The sequence below is a fragment of the Pinus tabuliformis genome, chromosome 3_1, assembly GCF_031772625.1.
Source record: "Pinus tabuliformis cultivar Carrire ecotype Pingquan chromosome 3_1, CPIR1, whole genome shotgun sequence".
In the NCBI taxonomy this organism is placed as follows: domain Eukaryota; kingdom Viridiplantae; phylum Streptophyta; class Pinopsida; order Pinales; family Pinaceae; genus Pinus; species Pinus tabuliformis.
Window position 1 is genome coordinate 883,999,145 of NC_142301.1, and position 22,812 is coordinate 884,021,956.

At 38.1% G+C, this 22,812-nt stretch overlaps 1 protein-coding gene across 1 annotated transcript in view; it reads left to right on the forward strand.

Annotated features, from left to right (window-relative positions):
• Positions 1-2,841, forward strand: part of LOC149190433 (ABC transporter B family member 6-like) — an 89,877-nt gene extending 87,036 nt beyond the window's left edge. The window contains exon 12 of the mRNA XM_089412150.1: positions 923-2,841. Within this exon, the coding sequence (XP_089268276.1) occupies positions 923-2,152 (1,230 nt within the window). The 3' untranslated portion in view covers positions 2,153-2,841. The remainder of the gene's footprint in view (positions 1-922) is intronic.
• Positions 2,842-22,812: the final 19,971 nt, after the last annotated feature.

Sequence of the window (22,812 nt, forward strand, 5' to 3'; positions counted from 1 at the left end):
ACCTGACACTAGGAAGAGTAGACATGGGTGGCAGCCAAAACTTGAGTGCATATTAGAAACTTTGCTGCTAAGGCCAGAGGCCTTATAGTTCGTTTATTAGTCATTTTCTCAACTCTATGGGCTATTATCTCCCACAAATCTTAGGGAAAGCGTGAAAAGGAAATGGGACTCAAGGAACATAAATACCTGGTCCAACTGAAGCAAAGAACATCCCTGGGCTGCTAGCCAATTAGGAATTGAGTGCTGTACCTGTGTAAAGCACTATGTTTTGAGCCACTGAATTTTTGAGCCCAAGTCTGTACAGAAGGTATCCATGCACTCCATTGTATTGTCCAAGATGTTTTCTCTTCCAAGATGGTAAGGATTGAATTGTCAGCAAAATAGTCTTTCACCAATTTACTTGATTTACTGCCATTACTGTTTCCTTTGTTTCCTTTTTTGCACTCTCGTGTGTATATTTGCATATATTATACTTTGGTGTACTATCTGGTTTATGCCCATGTTGTAGTGATTATGCAACTAGTAATAGACAACAAAAGAGGTCAAAAAGGGAGATGTAAGCAAGTTTCGTCTCTCTTGCATAAACTTAGCAACACTCTCCACTATAAAGCACCGAGCCCTCTATTTCTTTGCATCATGTGACTTGAGTTAGCTTCATATTCAATTAATTTAAACACGAGGTCTTCCTGTCATGCATTTTGGTAATTGGCACTATTTTATCTTATAAGACTAGCATTGAAGCATAAATTCCTTGTGTATGATTTGTGAGGCCAAACAGTTGTGTATTTGGTCAGTAACTTTTTAATGTGATTATTTATAAAGTTTTGCTGGACCTAATAATATGTTTTCAGAATTTGGTATTAAGATCAGTTTCTGTTGGAGTCCATTGGTTGGGCTAACATATTTTTATGTGGATATGCAGAAGATGTGGCTTGCTGGATTTTCAAGAGGCATCCAGGATATGCACAAAAAGGCCTCCTTGGTTCTTGAGGATGCTGTCAGAAATATCTATACAGTGGTTGCATTTTGTGCTGGTGGGAAGGTGATGGAACTCTATAAGTTGCAGCTTAAGAAGATTCTTGTGCACAGTTTTCTGCGTGGGCAACTTAGTGGCTTTGCTTTTGGAGCCTCACAATTTCTGCTTTTTGCTTGTAATGCCCTTCTCTTATGGTATGCAGCTATAGCTGTCAAAAGGAACCATGTCACTCTACCTACAGCTTTGAAAGAATATATGATCTTCTCATTTGCAACATTTGCACTTGTAGAACCATTTGGATTAGCTCCTTACATCTTGAAACGCCGGAATTCCCTCATTTCTGTTTTTGGGATTATTGATCGTAAATCAAAAATTGATTCAGATGATGCCAGCGGTATAAAGCTACCCAATATCTATGGGACGATAGAGTTGAAAAATGTGGACTTCCATTATCCAGCACGCCCAGAAGTGATGGTCTTAACCAATTTCAATCTCAAAGTGAATGGGGGTCAAACAGTTGCAGTGGTGGGTGCATCTGGTTCAGGCAAAAGTACAATCATTGCACTCATAGAACGATTTTATGACCCTGTTGCTGGGCAAACCTTTCTAGATGGGAAGGATCTAAAATCATTCAACTTGCGGTGGCTTCGAAATCACATGGGTTTGGTTCAACAAGAGCCTGTTCTCTTCTCTACTACCATACGAGAAAATATCATATATGCTAGACATAATGCAACTGAGGCAGAGATGAAAGAGGCTGCACGAATAGCAAATGCTCATCACTTCATAAGTAGCTTACCACATGGATATGATACGCATGTTGGTATGAGGGGTGTGGATTTAACCCCAGGACAGAAACAAAGAATTGCCATTGCCCGAGTGGTGCTAAAGAATGCCCCAATATTATTACTAGATGAGGCTAGTTCTGCAATTGAATCAGAGTCTAGCCGTGTGGTACAAGAAGCTTTGGATACGTTGATAATGGGGAATAAAACAACAATCCTTATTGCACATCGGGTTGCTATGATGCGTCATGTGGATACAATTGTTGTTCTAAATGGGGGTCGTATTGTTGAAGAGGGTAGTCATGACTCTCTAGTGGCAAAGAATGGCCTTTATGTGCGTTTGATGCAGCCTCACTTCCATAAATCCCTGAGGCAGCACAGGCTAATCTAATGACTTGAAAATTGAAATGATGCCAGTACAAGTTAATTTGGGATTCTTCTCAGGATCTGTGTAACGTAATGCCAGTGAACCATTTTCCCCAGCATGCCATTTGGTTTCAACAGCAGGATTTCCCTCTACAAGTGAGTGTTTGGCATGGCGGCTTCAAGTATGGGTTGGGGATCTCTGAGATCAAAGAAGTCTGATTGTTGTAAAATTATTGATCCCTAGTCACAAGGAGTGCACACTGCTTGGTCGATATTTGTATACATATTTTGTTAGTGTTCGTTTTCAGAATCAATGTAATTCTCCTGTCTAAGGTGGAGGTGAAGTTGAGATATCTAAGTTGTAGGGTTATTTTTTTTCAGGGAGTGATTCAAGAATGAATTAACTATACATGTACAAGTGTACATAACCAGGGCTTTCTAAGGTGAATTCATTGGGCAATTTGTCAGTACTCCCTTGGAAGCATATCATATAGTAATTATTGTGAATGTAGGAAGATTGAGTTCACATTCACATATTTGCAGTTAGCCTAGGTTTTAACTAATTGATTCGTAGTTAGTTGAGGCTCTATGGCACCTTATTTGGTGACATTCTTTTGGAGACGACATGGTGGAATGGCTTTCCTCCATACTGTATTTGTTCGAGATGGTGATTTGTTCTTCATTCTTGAATTCATTTAATTTCCTCAGTGTATCTATCCATTGCTTGGGATTTTTTTAGTTCAGCAAAGCTTAGAGGATGGGGTGCAGTTTGGCAGATATGCAATTTGCATATTGGGGAATTGTGATGATTACTCATTAATTATTATAGTCAAGCACTACTGAATAGTGCACCCAATTCTACTGATTTAAATCGCTAACCACCCAAAACGGATGGAGAATTGTGGGAGTTATGAATTAATTTGAATTATAGTTCTGTCAAAACCCCAAAATTATGGTCTCTGTGTTTTCGGCAAAAAACTTTAACCTATTAAGATGAACATTTTTGGGATCATTTTCATAAACTGCTATGACAAAAACCCTTTGGTATTATGCCTTGTGGAAACGTTGTTGGCATTCAGTTCATGGTCCCAATTGTTCATCACGTGCTTGCGAAAAGTGAGGTATACACCACATTAGCATTGAAGTTTTTCATTGAGAACACAAGATTGACGTGCATAAGGTCTACGCGCATAAAGAAATGCCTTGCTTTAAATGGGAGAGCTTCAGGGTGTATTTTAAGAGGTATTCCAAGTGATATAGGTTTATTCTATTGAGATGACGTCATATTTAATTAAAGGAATATATTCCTATTCCAAGCAATTCATATTTGGTAGAGCACTTGAAACTATTTCTGGATTAGGGTTGATTGCAATGTGGTCCGAACTTGTTATGAAAGAGCCATTTCTGGCAAAAGGGCCATCATTTACAATGCTCTGTTTTACGGGAAAGGGCCTTCCCTTCGCTATGTGGGTAACCTTCCCTATCTTATTTCGTCTCATCCCTTTGCTACCAGAAATCATAACATATGTCGGGTAATACAAATTCACAAATTTTGCTATTGCTTTTATTTGTGCTTGATAGGCCGTTCAAATTGAACTAGTTATACTTGTGCTTTATGGACCGCATAAATTTACATGTCAAACTAGTGTTATATTTACCTGTTATTACCTGTTGTTGCTCTCTATGATAATTTTATATATAGGTCTTGATTTGAATCCTAGAGTGGAGAAGCAACAACATGCTTACATATATTCATTGATTATATTTGTGGTTAAGTTCCAATCAATCACTCAACTGATGTGTGCAAGTGGATATAGCATGCGTAACTCACCTATGTTGGATACCGCGTGAATACATGATGGTGGGGTTGCTGATAATTTTTTTTGGGGTTTTTTTAACCCATGCATTTATGTTTATTATATTGTAATACCATTTGGCAGGTTAAAGTGAATGATGCAGCAAGATTCCATATATGTTGTATTGTGAATTGTCCCTTTAATACAGGCGGGAGGAAGAGGTGACCAAATTGTATATGTGCTGTTCTTCCTGTTATTAGCATTGTTTCTCTTGCATAAGTTAATTAGTTATTATTTTTTTACAACTTACACCTTTTTAGTGGGCGAACTAATGCTAATGTGGGACGTGTCAAAAGGGATCTAATAAAATTGTTGTCATTGTGTGTGATAAGCTAAAAGCTAAGTAACATGACATGGGGATTCGAGTGTCGGATTCGGACACGTTGACCCCAAGACACATAGGATTTGTTATATATATATATATATATTAAAAATTAGATATTTCTTACACAAATTCTCATTAATGATACAAATTCATTGATTTCAAACATAGATTTTCATCTAGATGTTAGTTTTACTGTTTACAAAGTAAGTAACATTATAGCATGCATAGTACATACAAAATTCAAATACATGTCACATAAATCATGATTCATAAATGAAAGACAACATACAAGATAGTAAGATAAAGACACTGACAACTGTAGTTTTCTCATTAAGTCATCAAATCAAAATGTGTTACGTAGATAGTAAGATAAAGACATTAACAATTGTAGTTTTCTCATTAAGTCATCATATCAAAATGTGTTACATAGATAGTGCAATGCCAATGGCAAATAGAAATAGAAAATATAAAACAACTACAGGTATATAAGCTTCAAGGTGATAGGTAGCCCATGACTTATGAGTTATCAATCCTCGTAGTCATAATCAGAATCAGCATCAATGTCTTCATCATCATGGTCACCACTGCTTTGCTTTGCATCCTCCTCCCCTGTATCCATAGTCGCTTCTGCATTTGCTGGTGTGGAGGATGACCCTTCTAAAATATCACCGTCATCAAAACTAACAGGCTCTAGCACTGGATCATTGAGATCCATGTTGCTCAATGCGAACTCAACACCGCTGCCTAGACTCGTATCATTAGGAAAGACATCCCACATTTGTCTTTCCCCTCGACCACTCTTCCCTCTGCCTGTGAATAAGACGAAGGTTGGTGTGCACAGACACCATTGTCTTTGCCTTATTGCTCAAGCTTGCTCTTCTTCACACTACAAATTTCCATATGTGCTCCAATTCCTCTCACAACAAGAGGATGAAGTCACTTGAGAGAGGAGCCTCATGGCTAATTGTTGAAGAGGAGGGCTTGTTGCTCCATGATTTGCCCACCAAGAATAGGGCTTCTTACCTCACCTGTCTCTGATCACATCATATCTTGCAAATCTGCCAGTGCCAATGGAAAACTCTGCAAAGGCATCCTCCACCTCATCAAGCAGTGCTCTATCTTGGAAAACCCGCTTGAATGCATCTTTCCTCCCCTGTGAGATTTCAGCATCCATGTGAGGGAATCTGCGGGAGGTCCACCATTCAGCGACTCATCGCTGTAGTATTTTGGGTTCAATGAGTGAGGCAAACAATGTAAATGTGTGCAATTCTTGTCCCATATGCTGACAAGAATATCCTGTACAGTACCACAGAAGGCCTCTGGTGATGTCTCATACTCAAGGCACTCACTCTGTAGAATAATGTTCCTCACAGACTCAATCATGGAATCCCATCCCTCATAAACCTCTTCTAGGATGGGTTTTTCTATATCTGCAAATCGAAGCAAAGAAATGATGGGTTCCATGATCTGAATAATTAGATCTACCACGTCCCACCAAGCATCATCTAGCACTGTGTCCTTCACTCTTTTAGAGGCTACTTGATCTGTCTTTCTCCAAAAAGACCAAAACTCAGAAATAACCATGGCCCCAAGAGCAGTGTTGGCCTCTCTCAACCTCCTCAACATGATGAATGAAGAGGCAAACCATGTATCAACAATCTTCAACAATGATAGATAGATGTACTCCTTGTAGATAGTGAGGGCATTTGTATGATTTTGCACAAAGTTATAGATATGTCATGCATCCTCAATAATGTTACCAATTCAAAGCACATCAGAAGCAATGGATTTCACTGTTAAGTCCAATGAATGGACAATGCAAGGTGTCCAAAACACTTGTGGATATTTAGCTTCCACGATCATGCCAACAGTGTTGCAAACAAGTGCATTATCTGTAATGATTTGCACACAAGAATCAACACCTACATCTTCAATAACTTTAATAAATAATTCACCTATAAATTGTGCATCCTTGTATTCTCCAAGTGTATCCACTGCTTTCAAGAAAACTGGACCATTCAAGGAAGACACCATGAAGTTAATAAGTGGGTGTCATGTTGGATATGTCCATCCATCAGAGACAATGCTAATCACAGATTTTGGCCATGATGCTTTAATAGGCTCAGGTATTTTTTGCACTTTTTTTTTTGCCTTCATCAACAATGTGGTTCTAAGCTTCTCTGAACCAAGAGGCACATACCATGATGGAGACCCGTGAGTTAGAGCTCGACACAGCTCAATAAATAGAGGTGAGTGTGCAACATTAAATGATATGAAGTTTTGATAGAAAAAGAAGGCAATGGTGAAATCAAGCTCTTCCTGTTTCGCTTTTTGAAAAATTTTGTCCATTGGACCAAGTGAAATTGATTTTCTTTTTGCTGCTTGTCCCCCAATAGAACTCTCAAATGGAAATTTGGTGGTGCCTTTCCTAAAAAATGGAAGGGTGTCTTCATTCTTAATTTTTCTTGATTTTGCAGCCATATTTGCCATACCAACAGTGAACTCTTTCCATTTCTTTCTTCTTTTGTAAAGGAACAATTTTATAGGGTCCAACACCACAACCTGGTAAAGCCAACAAATGACCTTTCACATAGTAATATGTGCTTTTGAAAGAACTGTGACAAAAGTTGCATCTCAATTGCACATTGCCTCCTCCCTTCCCCTTGGTGCTTGTCCCATCCTCTCTTGTGACATATTTCCACAATGGATATTTGTCAATGTTGTCTTTATGAGGAAGTCTTCTTTCAACATTACTTGCAGCGGATTTTGATGATATTGGGGGAGGAGGGGCATCTCCAATGGAGACATTATTCCCCTTCCTTTGCCCCCTATCTGTTGCCCTTGATTGAATCATGAACACTGTAAAAAAATAAACAAAACATGCACAAATTTATAAAAAAAATTCACATACAAACTGTTGTAATATAAATGCAAAAAATTAGAGATGAAATGCACTTACCTAGTGCTTAAATCTCCTTGCTGAACACTCCAAACCCTTAGCTCCTTGCCCACAACTCACTATTTGCAAAAACGAATGAAAGAAATGGTAAATAATGAAAAGAACATCGTTGTTTTTATGCCGCACTTTTTTGGGATTCAAATCCCAAAATCGGGACATGTGTCCTAATGTGTCCTAATGGGACACGACTGGGATTCGATCGTGTCCCGTTAGGACACGACATGTCCCATTTTTGGATTCGAATTCCCATCGAATCGTGTCGGATTCGTGGGATTCGGACATGTGGTCCGTTTTGGACGAATCCAGTTTCAGAGGTTAAAAGTCATTTTGAATGGGCATTGTTTTGTAAATTTATTTGTATGGCTTATGTTATCACCCTGTGATTTGAAGGTTGTAGGACAAATCACAAGAATGTAACATCAAACCAACTTTGGGATGCGAATCTAGCCCTTCCAATCCCAGAGAGAGTCCTGGGCTCTCTGTTAAATTTATCTTTGTTTCTTGAAAATCTTAGATTAGTTATTGTTGTACTTGGGTTTTGGGTTTTGATTTTGGTTTTGGAAGACTGATTGTATTCAATTTAATTAGCATCTATTGGGCAATGGAGTCAAAAGGTAAATTGGATGGTTGCATCAATTTTTCATAGAGTAAACTGAGGGTAAGTTAGGAATATTCACTGGATTTTTTAGAATAATAAGTGGATGATGGCAGAACAATGAAAACCTTCAACAGAACTAAAGAGCAATTAAGAATTCTTTAGTGTGGCATTCAGTGAATCAGGCATAACTAAAGAGTAGTCAAGAATTCTTTAGTGTGGCTTTCAGAGATTGAAAAAGCAACGAGAATAAGGTACTCAAAATTAAATCTTATTCATCACATTTTCTGTTTTGCAATTGGAATTTAGATGATTACAGTGAAGAGATGACAATGAAACACTTTAACATAAGAAAAACATCAACACTATTTCAGCGATGAGAATCCTATGAATGGTCTGCTAAGTATTGATGCTCCAGTGCTTTAAAAAAAACTTACAATGCTCCAACAGATCACAAAAGCATTGATGCTCCAGTGCTTTAAAAAAAACTTACAATGCTCCAACAGATCACAAATATTTTTGATCTCAAACAATCGATTCTAATACTTCAAAAGCAAAGGTATTTATACAAAATTTACAAACTGTTGACAATAAATGTTGTCTCTAACATATATGACAGTTTTAGACTATAGATGAACTAAAAAGCTCTAACTGATAGTTCTGGTGAAATGCGCTGTGCAAATGTTGTCACTGTGGAAGTGGGAGCAAGTAGGATGTGGACCCAAATTTGTCGCTGTGCTGGAAGATGAACTAGCAAATGCATATGTCGCTGTGCTGGAAGATGAACTAGCAAATGCATATGTCTCTCTCTTTTTCTTAGTAATTCACTCAACTACTTGCTTATCCTTTGACTTGATAATATGAGACTTCCAAAACTGATCGCTGATCTTGTGACTGCCTGCTGTTTTATCATTCAGTAGTGTCACAAAATATTTTGGAAAATATATAATAATATATATATTTGAATAATTTTTCTAAAATATTTTAAACGAAATTTTATAACTAAATTTCTACAAAACTATGTGTTGTTTTCAATTTGTGGTTTTGTTCTCTTTCCAGGAATTCACAAAACCATGTGTAGTTTTGTTCTTATTACTCCTTCCTTCGTAAATTCACTTTATCTGTATGTAAATTCCTTTTACTCTTATATAATAGTTGGATGGTTTTGCAAAACCATGTGTTGATTTGTATGGTTAAAAGATTATTCTCATTTTATTCTTTTACTTTCACCCGCAATATGATTTTACACCTGTAAATTGATTTCACCATGCCTATAAATTGATTTCACCTTAATCTTTTATCGTGAAATGCATTTACATGAATGCTATTTTGTTTTTATGTACATTAATTGCATGTGAAATTCTCCATTTTATTTCCTCTGATAAATTCATGGCATCTGTGAATTTTATGTGTCGCTGTAAAACCACTTTACCTTTGAATCTCATTCCACAACCTTAGTCTCATATTGCGTGTATCGATATAATTTTACCTCAAGTATGGTTTCCCCTGTAGCTCTGAAATATTACCACATTCTCATATCTTTGTATTTCACTTGAAATTAATCCACCCTATATTCCTGTAATATTTATAAGATTCGAAACCAAAACAGTGAATGTTTTATCACACCTCTTTAAAGTGGTAGGTGGTATTATATAGCAAAAAAGTGAGCTGGGAAAACCACTGATCTCGCGGGCTTTTTGAGCGTAAAGTGTTGGATGAGCTGAGCGCTTTATGGAATTTTAACCGTTCATTTATTTTTACGAATTTGGAGGCAAATGAAAATGAAGGGGGTTCAATTCTTAGTGCGGGATGGACTATTGGTTGACTTTGCAAGAGGAAGAGGTAGTATAGGGTCCCGGAGAAATTGATATAAAGTCCAAAACTTTATATTAATAGGGTTTTGTGAAGTAAGGGGTAAAAAGAGAGATTATATATATATATATATATATATATATATATATATATATATATCTTTATGGGATTTACCCAACATTCACAAGGGAACATTCTTCATGATGGTTTATATAAGCCCATAGTTACATTGTGTTTTGACAAAATAAGCCCAAGGCTATCCACTTGTGCTTGGTGGTAGGTGTGCTAGGCTTAGGTATTGTGAACGCAGGTCGCATGGAGATGGAGTGGGAGCTAAGCTTTCGGGTTTATTTTTATGCAAATTTTAATAAAATCCAAGGCTTTAAAATCAGAAGCTCTACAATATATAACCTTTTTGTCACACAAACCTATTCGTAATGATTTGAACGCAGGTATTAGGCTTATGTTGGGGTAATATTCAGATAAATTAACAAGGAAAGTGGGTGATAAAGCATGAACGCTGAGTAAAGGATGATGGAAAATGGATAGGAAGCGAGGCGAGTCAGCAAGCCAAAAGCTTCATTATGAGAGCAACAAATGATATTTGAATCATTAGATTTCCTATAATTATAGGACTCTAACATTAGTTCCAGCTTGGGGATGGCAATCTCCTTGGAGGTGCTAAGAACCGCAGATCTATGAGTTTATAGATCAGTGCCTTCTCCATTGTGCTGTTCCCAAATCTGCAACCTGTTTTTCCAAATCTCAAACTGAAATAAAAACCACTCTACATACTGAACATTGAACTGAAAGTTGAGAAGCAAACTGAATTTGAAACTAAAAAAAGGCTCAGAGTCATGAGCTTATTTGCACCCTGCTACCTACCCTATATTGTTGAAAATGAGGCTGACTTAAATAATACAAAAATGCCAATGAAGCCAGTTAAGCAGCTGCAAAAACAAATGGACTGCTTGACTAATTGTCAGTAAACTTAGAAGTATAATTTGATCATGTGTCCACATAATCAAAGCTGTGATATATAATGGCACCTGCTGACGTATTTGGTCCTTATAGAGAAAACATGTTTCAAAACTTGAGCTGAAAAGAACCTCCATGTAATTTGCTATAGGATCAACAAAAACATAATGTATGATATTTGCTTCTAGGCCTTCAATGACTAATTGATCAGCTGTATCCTCAATATTAAACCCTGAAACTACTTCTTTAGTCTTGTACTTGAAAGCATAATCACCCTCAATCTGCCAGTCAAAAAGTAGTACAATTTCCTCTTGCTTTGGAGAAGGACGATTTTCCAAGAATTCTTTAAGGTCTTAGAAATTATATGACCGAATTTGAAAATGCAGAAGTTTAATGCCATTTTCATATTTTTCAGCGACTAACTTAAGAACACATTTTAATTTCAGGAGAAAATTTTCTTGATTTGAAAATAAGAAACACAACTCTCACAAAATCTTTATCCAACTGAAATTCTGATAATTCATCCCCTGAATTTATTTAAAATTTCATGAAATGAAAAGTTTTCCACAAGCTCTGTCATCCTGTATCACCATTAACGCTTTGGAATATGGATTCTTTGGTTATGGAATCACTTTGAACTTTGAAGCTCTGGATCTTGAACAATGGAGTCGCCAGGTGAAAGTTACAACCTTCTGGTGTCTAATTGTTGTTCACCATCAACAATCAGATATGAGCTTTGATACACTTTTATGAGGAAGATAAAACGTTCTGTTCCCCAGTATAGTCGCCACTATGTTGTCACCCTGTAATTTGAAGGCTGTAGGACAAATCACAAGAATGTAACACCAAACCAACTTCGGGATGGGAATCTAGCCCTTCCAATCCCAGAGAGGCTCTCTCTGTTAAATTTATCTTTGTTGCTTGAAAATTTTAGACTAGTTATGATTGTACTTGGGTTTTGGGTTTTGATTTGGTTTTGGAAGACTGATTCTGTTGGGCAATGGAGTAAAAAGGTAAATTAGATGGTTGCATCAATTTTTCACAGAGTAAACTCACGGCAAGTTAGGAATATTTACTAGATATTTTAGATTAATAAGTAGATGATGGCAGAACAATGAAAACCTTCAGCAGAACTAAAGAGCAATTAAGAATTCTTTAGTGTGGCATTCAGTGAATCAGACAGAACTATAGAGCAGTAAAAAATTCTTTAGTGTGGCCTTCAGTAGAAAACATATAGATTGCAAAAGCAGAATAAAGTACTCAAAAGTAAATCCTATTCATCACATTTTCTATTTTGCAATTGGAATTTAGATGATTACAGTGAAGAGATGATAGTGAAACACTTTAACATAAGAAAAACATCACCAATATTTAAGTCACGAGAATCCTATAGTGCTTTAAAAAAAACATACAATGCTCCAATAAATCACTAATATTTTTGATCTCAAACAATCGATTCTATTTTTGATCTCAAACAATCGATTCTAATACTTCAAAAGCAGAAGTATTTATACAAAATTTACAAATTGTTTACAATAAATGTTGTTTCTAACAGATCTGACATTTTTAGACTATAGATGAACTATAAAGCTCTAACTGTTGCAGATTAATAGTTTTGGTGGAATGTGCTGTGCAAATGCTATTGCTGTGGAAGTGGGAGCATGTAGGATGTGGACCCAAATTTGTGGCTGTGCTGGCAGAGGAACTAGCAGTTGCGGATGTATCTCTAGTAAAACTACTTTACCTTTGAATTTCATTCCACAACCTTAGTCTCATATTGTCTGTAGCTATATAATTTTACCTTAAGTGTGGTTTCACCCATAGCTCTGAAATATTACCGCATTCTCATATCTTTGTATTTTACTTGAAATTAATCCACCCTATATTCCCGTAATATTTATAAGATTCAAAATCAAAACAGTTAATAGTTTATCGTACCGCTTTAAAGTGGTAGGTGGTATTATTTTGGAGGACGCGATATAACGTGGGGCTGCGACGTAGCAAAAAGGTGGGTTGGAAAAACCACTAATCTCGCGTGCTTTTTGAGTGAAGGGGGTTTAATTCTTAGTGCAGGGTGGGCCATTGGTTGACTTTGCAGGGGGAAGAGGTAGTATATGCTTACGGGGAGAAATTAATATGAAATCCAAAACTTTATATTAATAGGGTTTTGTGAAGTAAGAGGTAAAAAGAGGGAATATATATATATATATATTATTTTATGAGATTTATCTCACATTCACAAGGGAACATTCTTTATGATACCCACTTGTGCTTGGTGTTAGGTGTGCTATGATTAGGTATTGTGAATGCAGGTTGCATGGAAATGGAGCGGGAGTTAAGCTTTTGGGTTTATTTTTTATGCAAATTTCAATAAAATCCAAGGCTTTAAAATCAGAAGCTTTGCAATATATAACCTTTTTGTCATACAAACCTATTTTTAATGATTTGAAAGCAGGTATTCGGCTTATGTTGGGGTAATATTTAGATGAATTAACAAAAAAAAAGGGTGATAAAGCAAGAAAGTTGAGTAAAAGATGATGGACAATGGAAAAGAAACAAGGCGAGTCAGCAGGCCAAAAGCTTCATCATGAGAGCAACAAATAATATCTGAATCATCAGATTTCGTATAATTATAGGACCCTAACAGCTTACATTAATAAGCTATTTATTTTAATATTTCAATCATCTCTACCACTTATACATCTGTTAAAAGCCATGATCTTCACATTTGAAAAGAAAAGGAGATAAAAAAAGATCTGTGATACGCCAATTACAACTATATATAGTGGAATAACAAATGCCCCTTTTATTTTGTTGATGTAAGTTCCTTTCTTTTCTTTTCTTTTCATTTAAAGTCAGTTTTTTTAAAATTTTCAAGGAAGAGATGGAGAGCATTGTCTCATGAGTTTACATCAGTGGTGTTGTCACACCTTCCTCAAAGGGTAGGTTTTGCTTGCTGCATGCTTATTATACTGAATATTTTTGTTTCTTAGGTTTATCGATGCCTTCGTATAGGAGGATGTTAAAATTGGCAACCAGGGCAAAACTTCATGTGGGTCATCTTATTCATGGCTAATAATATTTTTATTAGATTCCTCTCGTCGAGAGGTGTAGGATTGATATAAAGATCATCCAATTCCGATAAGTATTCATGGAGATATGAATTTATTTTGATTATGGAATTATTATCAAGCCGACCTACAACTCAAGTAGGCATCTATTCACCCACCAACGTTGTGTATAAATATAAGAGGACTTTTCCTCATTTAGACTCACTCATCTCATCACATCTCTCTCTCTCTACTGTGCAGATATGAGTCTCTTCTCTACTGCGTTGAAATGGGTCTCTCTCTCACACACATGTGAAGCTGGAAACTGTTGAATTTGAAGCTGCAACTGCAGAAGTAAAGATTGACTTGCATGGCCTAGAAGATCTACTCTTTGGAACTGCACTGTAGGTTCATCTGAACCTCCTTTGAAAGCTGCAACTTTTGGTGGTGGAATGAAGTCAATCCGACGAATGGTTTGCAAGATATCGACTGCCCTAGTTTGAAGCCGGAAACTGCTGAAACTGAAACTGCAACTGCAGAAGTAAAGATTGACTTGCGTGGCCTAGAATATCTCCTCATCTGAACTGCGCTATAGGTTCATCTGAACCTCCTTTGAAAGCCACAACTTTTGGTGGTGGAATGAAGTCAATCCGACGAATGGTTTGCAAGATATCGACTGCCCTAGTTTGAAGCCGGAAACTGCTGAAACTGAAGCTGCAACTGCAGAAGTAAAGATTGACTTGCGTGGCCTAGAAGATCTCCTCATCTGAACTGCGCTGTAGGTTCATCTGAACCTCCTCTGGAAGCCGAAACTTTTGGTGGTGGAATGAAGTCAATCCGACTGTCGGTTTGTGAGATATGGTCTGCCCTAGTTTGATAATGAAGCCGCTAATGCTGATGCTACTGATCTAGGGTTTGCTACTGCTGATATGAATCAGATTTATTGTACTATTTCTCTCTGCTGAATTATTGAAGATAAAAGAAGATTTGATCAAAGGGTTTCCCCACACATTGTGGGGTTTGTCCCTGGCTAGCCGCCACATCTTGTGTCTCTTGTCTTGGCTTGTTTTCTGTCGATCGTTTAATGTTCTATCTGCACTTTACTTTATGTACATGTGATTGCTAATCGGTGGAATATAATAAGAAAAAGAAGTAAACTGTTATAAGCATAGAACATACCATAACTTAACATGGTATCGGAGCTGAGGTGAAGACAAAGCCCGAGCAAGAGCAAGAGCAATCATTGAAGAGAAGATTGGCAAGGCTATCCTAAAAGAACTATGGGGTCCTCAACACTCTTTCCTGCCGAAGACAAGCTCCGTAAGAAAGCTGACTATCACGGATGGAAGATGTCTATCGATCTAACCCTTGAAGATCAAGGAGTGCTAGACCATGTAAGAGGCAATATTGTTGAGCCTTCATCAAATGCATCTGCTGCTGCCTGGAACAAATGGAAAAATGGAGAAGTCAAAACAAAGAAGATCATCCGGGACTCTATCGACAAGCGCTTGGTGGCCTACATCTCTGATCTAGACACCTCCAAGGAAATCTACGACAGACTGGTGAGTTTATTTAAAGTTAATGATGCAAATCAAGTTTTGTTTTTTAGAAATAAGCTGAGGGAAATCAAGAAGGGTAAAGATGAAAGTATGCAAGCATACTTCTTAAGAATCACCGAGATCAAGAACGATCTCCTATCTATTGGGGAAACTATTATTGACAGAGAAATGGCACTCACAACTCTTGAAGGATTACCATCTGAATGGTATGTGTTCAGGACTACTCTTCTGAACTATAATGTAATTCCTGGTTTCGAGGAATTAATGGCTAGATGCATTCAAGAAGAAACAAGGGAAGAAGTGTAAGAAATGCCCATGCCTAAAGGTCCTCCTGCTGCCTTTTCTTTTCATGCAAAGAAAAGAAATAATTCCGGGACTAAATCAAAAGGAAAGGCTGGACCTAAGGCTAGAAGAAAATGACGATGTTACATTTGCGATAAAGCAAGTCACTATGCAAGGGAGTGCCCTGATAGAAAGGACTCACTCTAGGACGATGATCAAAATCCCTTTGATGGCAATCAAAGGAATGACAAATTCAACAACAAAGGTAAGAGGAGAGCTGGGAATCAAGGAAGAGGACAAGCATTCAAGAAGGCCAGAAATTCCAGGATGTATTAAATGCACCTGATCTCAAAAAGAACCTAGTGTCCATCTCGGGAACGAAAGACAAAGGCTACAAGGTAACCTTCAGCGATGGCAAGGTATGTATATGGAAAAATAATGTTAAAGATGCCTTTACTCTTGGGTTTAGTGTTGATTCATTATATCAAGTCGATGGAAGTCTGCTAGGTGTCATGTCTTATGACACATCTCTTCAGTCCGAACTTTGGCATTAGAGGTTTTCCCCCCTTCATTATAAAGCTATACTCGGTGTAAGACAAATGGTTATAGGGATGCCCGAATTCTGAATAGAGAATGAAGGTGTATGTCCAGGATGTGCTGAAGGAAAGCTCAAAAGGGGACCATTCCCCTCAAGCCAAAGCAAGACCTCTGATATATTACAATTGGTTCACTCAGGCATACCTGAGGTTGGCATTAAGAGGGAGACTACTACACCACATACTCCTGAGCAGAATGGTGTGGTGGGAAGGAAGAACCGCACGATGATGGAAGCTGTCTGGGCCATGCTACATGATCAAAGACTTCTGATGTTTCTATGGGTTGAAACTACAATCACCGTCGTATATGTACAAAATTGATGCCCTAATCAAGCATTGGGTTCCAAGTCTCCTAAAGAAAAGTTCACCGCAAGGTGAACAATCTTTCGACTTTGAGGAGCTCTCAAGAAGCCAACACCAGGGAACCGAAAGAAAAGGATGATGAATCAATGCTTGATGTAGAAGAACCCATGGATCTGATAGATTCTCATCCACATGAGCCTTCCTCTTCTAGGAAGAGGCCTTCATGGCTTAGGGGGATACTTGATGATGCTAAAGGACATGCTGTACCCTGAGGAACCTTCCGTCAAAGTAAGAAACTTAATAGGTATCAAGGATACCTGACCATCATGAGCACGATCATACAAAATGAGCCTTCGTCATTCTCAGATGCCGTCAAGCATCAAGTATGGAAGGATGCTATGACCGTAGAATATGAGTCTATTATGGAGAATGATGTCTAGGAAGTAGTTCCCAGACCCTGGACAAGACAATTGTTACTTCAAAATGGCTTTACAAGATAAAGCATGCAGCAGATGGAAGCACGGAAAAGTATAAGGCTCGTTTTGTTGCTCGAGGTTTCTCCCAAAAGGAAGGTATAGACTATGATGAGATATTTGCACCTTTTGCCAGATATACAACCATCCGCTCGATCATAGCCCTTGCTGCTTCACAAGGATGGAACCTACATTAGATGGATGTCAAGACTGCATTCTTGCATGGATCGATCAAAGAAGAGGTCTACGTGGAGCAACCCGAAGGATTTGAGATTTATGATCGAAAATCTCATGTATGCAGGTTGAAGAAAGCTCTCTATGGGCTGAAGCAAGCACCCCGAGCATGGTATGAGAGGATCGATAGCTACTTGATGAAGCTGGGATTCACTAGGAGTGAAGCTGATCCTAACCTTTACTTTAAGGTTGAAAATGACAAGCCTCTCATATTGGTATTGTATGTGGATGACCTCTTTCTAACAGGTGCAGACCCTCTCATTCACAAATGTAAGAGGGAGCTGGCCTTTGAATTTGAAATGAAAGACCTAGGACTGATGCACTACTTCCTAGGACTTGAAGTATGGCAGAAGCCAAGGGAAATTTTCCTATATCAAGGGAAATATGTGGTAAAGATATTGGAAAGATTTGGTATGATGGACTGCAAGCCTGTGACTACCTCGAGGATATTAACTTTTAGAAGTTATATGGTAGTGATGTCGAACCAGATTTGGGAAATGCCTCTGAGTTTCATAAACTCATTCGCATTGATGTTCTTGGTGAACCTCCGTCCGCACATATTTTTTGCAGTTAGCATTGTGAGCTCATATTTGGTTGAGCCTCACTGGATTGATGCCAGGAATCTTCTGAGATGTCTTCATGACACAATCTCTCATGGATTAAGATACACTGCCGGAGATGTGAGACTACTTGGATATACTGATGTTGATTGGGCAGGCAGTGTGGTGGACCGTAAGAGCACTTCCGGGTGCTGTTTCACCTTGGGATCTGCTTCGATATCCTGGATGAGCAGGAAGCAGAAGTCGGTGGTTTTGAGCACCGTCGAAGCAGGATATATTGTTGCTAGCATAACCTCGTGTGAGGTAGTCTGGTTGCGAAAGCTCTTCAGTGAGCTGTTTGGATTTACATTGAATACCACTGTGATTCTCTATATCAACCAGAGGTGGGATTCGATTATTGAGGAATCCCGTATTTGTCGATTGCTCCAACAGATAGACATCATATTGGATATGGTAAGTTGATGAGCAAGGAGGCTCCATCACATTAAGATGATGTACAGGTTGATACACCTTGTCAAAGCCCCGAGGAAAGATCTAATCTGTGATTTTCCCAAACGACTTGGAGTCGGTAAGAAACCCTTGTACAAGGGTCTTGCATGTTGCATACATTGAGCTCTGGGAGCTCTGAGGGCTTGCGGTTATTACTGGAGCAACATACGACCACAGGGTGACTCACCCTCCCCTGGTGGTGCACACTGGAACAAGATGATTCGCTCTCTTGTGGGACAAGATGATTCGCTCTCTTGTGGAACAAGATGATTCGCTCTCCTGTGTAGCAGGATGATTAGTTCTCCTGTGAGGCCTGGATTGATGTGTTCTCCATGGCGGCCTGGATTGATGTGTTCTCCATGGCAATTGTAGCAGGATTGATGTGTTCTCCTGTGAGGCCTGGATTGATGTGTTCTCCATGGCAATTGTAGCAGGATTGATGTGTTCTCCTGTGAGGACAGGATTGATTAGTTCTCCTGTCGAGGCATCCTACCCATGCAGTCTGGGACTCATGGGAATTACCTCTCATCTGATCAATGAGCAGGGAAATGAAGTTAGGGACCATAGTAGTACCGATGGACGCATCGTTGTAACTACCGTACTCCCTACACTAGGATGACCTCCATTGATCTGGGATCAATGATACTGGTCTGGGACCAGTGGTAGGAGTTGTACCATACTATGACGCTGACTTTGGGTCGGTTGAGACTGGTCTGGGATCAGTGGTACATACTTTGAGACTGACTTTGAGTCAGTGGAGGATGATATTGGTCTGGGACCATTGGAGTTGTACTCACTATGACGTTGACTTTGGGTTGGTTGAGACTGGTCTGGGACCAGTGGTACATACTCTGAGACTGACTTTGAGTCAGTATGATACATCCTCGATCATTTCTTCTTCTTCATAATTCGGACAAAAGCAGAGTATAACAGAACAATGCAAGAGCAGAGCAGAACAGAACAAAACAGTACAGATGAGTGCAGGGCAGAACATGACAAAGTAGAACAGGCACAATAGAGCAGAGCAGGGCAAGGGTCAGGCTGTACAAGGCAGTGCATTTGATGGATGAATAGTAACAACCGATAGACAGATTGCAGATGAAGTTCTCCATGGTTGAGAGGGAGTGTTAAAATTGGCAACCAGGGAAAAACTTCATGTGGGTCATCTTATTCATGGCTAATAATATTTTTATTAGATTCCTCTCGTCGAGAGGTGTAGGATTGATATAAAGATCATCCAATTCCGATAAGTATTCATGGAGATATGAATTTATTTTGATTATGGAATTATTATCAAGCCGACCTACAACTCATGTAGGCTCAGAAGCCCAACAGTCGCATCTATTCACCCACCAACGTTGTGTATAAATATAAGAAGACTTTTCCTCATTTAGACTCACTCATCTCATCACATCTCTCTCTCTCTACTGCGCAGATATGAGTCTCTTCTCTACTGCGCTGAAATGGGTCTCTCTCTCTCACACATGTGAAGCCGGAAACTGTTGAATTTGAAGCTGCAACTGCAGAAGTAAAGATTGACTTGCATGGCCTAGAAGATCTCCTCTTTGGAACTGCACTGTAGGTTCATCTGAACCTCCTTTGAAAGCTGCAACTTTTGGTGGTGGAATGAAGTCAATCCAACGAATGGTTTGCAAGATATCAACTGCCCTAGTTTGAAGCCGGAAACTGCTGAAACTGAAACTGCAACTGCAGAAGTAAAGATTGACTTGCGTGGCTTAGAAGATATCCTCATCTGAACAACGCTATAGGTTCATCTGAACCTCCTTTGAAAGCCACAACTTTTGGTGGTGGAATGAAGTCAATCCGACGAACGGTTTGCAAGATATCGATTGCCCTAGTTTGAAGCCGGAAACTGCTGAAACTGAAGCTGCAACTGCAGAAGTAAAGATTGACTTGCATGGCCTAGAAGATCTCCTCATCTGAACTGCGCTGTAGGTTCATCTGAACCTCCTCTGGAAGCCGAAACTTTTGGTGGTGGAATGAAGTCAATCCGACTGTCGGTTTGTGAGATATGGTCTGCCCTAGTTTGATAATGAAGCCGCTAATGCTGATGCTACTGATCTAGGGTTTGCTACTGCTGATATGAATCAGATTTATTGTACTATTTCTCTCTGCTGAATTATTGAAGATAAAAGAAGATTTGATCAAAGGGTTTCCCCACACATTGTGGGGTTTGTCCCTGGCTAGCCGCCACATCTTGTGTCTATTGTCTTGGCTTGTTTTCTGTCGATCGTTTAATGTTCTATCTGCACTTTACTTTATGTACATGTGATTGCTAATCGGTGGAATATAATAAGAAAAAGAAGTAAACTGTTATAAGCATAGAACATACCATAACTTAACAGAGGAGCACTCAGTGTTGGTCACTGGTATGTGTATATTCCAATCTAGTGTAAGTGTTTTTGTCTTCATTGTTGTTTATTGATGTCTTTGTATAGGAGCACTCGGTGTTGGTCACTGGCATGTATATACCCCAATCTAATCAATTTTTTTGTCTCCATTGCTGTTTATTTTTCTTCCTATCAATGTTCCACCAGAGTGAGCCTTGAATGTATAACAATGAAATACTGGATAATGTATAACTGTGACTGTGTGCTTGGAGTTATTCCTTTGGCAGATTATGATAGATTGTATGTGGGTAATGTTGTACTAATTATAACAAATTATGAACATGTACAAATTTTGTCAACTAGAAGTGATCTATATTACACAAATTTTACAGCCTATGAAGATTTTAGATTGAGAAAGTTGACTACTAGTAATATTGAATTTGCTTAAAATACTTTTTCATCGTACAAAGCTTGCAGTAACTTAGTATTTTTGGTGCTTCAAAGTTTAGGTTTTTATGGTGCTTCAAAGTTCTTTACCAGGGTTTCTTTACAAAAGCAATAGCTGATCTATAGAGATTATGTATTCCTTTAGATATGCAATCAAGCAAAGGAGCAACCTTTATATCAATATCATTCGGTAAGAAAGGGATTTAATTTTTTGGATGAAGGACATTCCTTTGCTACAAGGATCACAATTGCTTTGTAATGACAAAGTGAAAACAATGAATGATGCATTGGGAACACATCCTCATCGCTTTTAGTTCCTACGGGATGGTAGGGACCTCCCTATGGACAACAAAATGTCCCTCCACTGTCTAGGGGATGTTTGATTGTTGGTCCCTTGTGGGTATCAGAGTTTGGAAAATGAGAACACCTCAATAAGAAGTTATAGCATTGCTAAATCATAATTCAAATTTGTGAGATCCAATTTTTGACCAACAATCTTGTGATGAGAATCAAATGCAAAAGACAGATGGACCTCAGACCTAATTTGCTTGCGGTTGATCGGGTGATTGGTATTTCTTAATGATTAATCTCGAGCAAAGTTTGTTTTTCACTCGTGTTTGATTATATTTAACCTCCATGATAGCGATCTTAATGCTTGATACCAATAGAATAACTAATCCCTGAATCGATTTCTAGAAAGGAATAACCTACATTTTCACAAGGATGGGATGGTTTTTGATTTCTTAAATAAGAGATAATAAATGTTTTTTTTGTTTTGAATCTAGGATAATCGGTAACTGGTGAGAGTTATTTTGAATAGACTCATGATCAAATCTAACTAGCTGCCACTATAAACCTAGGCTACGTGCAACAACCTGCAAGCCGCACAATAGCAGGAAATTTATGCCTCAACAAGAGTCAGGACGTCCTCTATGGGGTCGTCTACTCTTCTAGCCAAGACACAACAGGTCATATATATACTCAATGAGATTTGAACCCTCATCTCGTAGGTTTCACCCAGCGAAACTCACTGCTAAACCCCATATCATTGTATAAGAGATAATAAATGTTACTAGCGTGTTTATTGAGTTTGTGGGTATTATAATTGGTTATATGAGCGAAGTGATAATTATAGGTATTGTTGATGCAATTTAGGGATATGCCCTAGCGGATTTTCTAACCGAGTTATCAGGTTATAATAAACAAGTTACTTGTGCTTTTATGGTATAATGGAACTAACATTTATTTTTGTGTTTTGAGTTGGGAGGCTGCTTTGGTCGTCAATGTTGGTAATTGAGTGGATTTGTCTATGCCATATATATGCCTAATTTATGCCGCGTAGTAATCACAATAATGTCTAAATTTCAGTTTTTGGTTTATATTGCAACATGATAGCATTCAGAGTCCCCTAGTTAGAGTTGGAAATAGCATCTTGGATTTTTTCCCAAATGCATTTTGAAGTGCCGCTCAATTGCATCCCATTTGAATCACTTTTGATCCTTGAAGGAATCTCAATTGTGATAATGTCCAAATTAAATTATTTTTTTCCTTATTCTTTGGGTCTCAATTATTGTTGTAACTATGTCCAAATAATTAAATTAACCAAAGTGAATGAGAGACAAGTCCTCATCTTTTACCACATATTTGGATTTAATTTTAAATAATTATAATTTACTAAAATTTATTGTTTTTTAGTTGTGTAAGTTTTAGGTATAATGTAAGAAAGATTGTCTGTCAACATATATTAAATATTTTATTTTAATTTTATTTTATAATATTTTTTTAACTTAAATCTAAAAGCAAAAAGGTATAGATA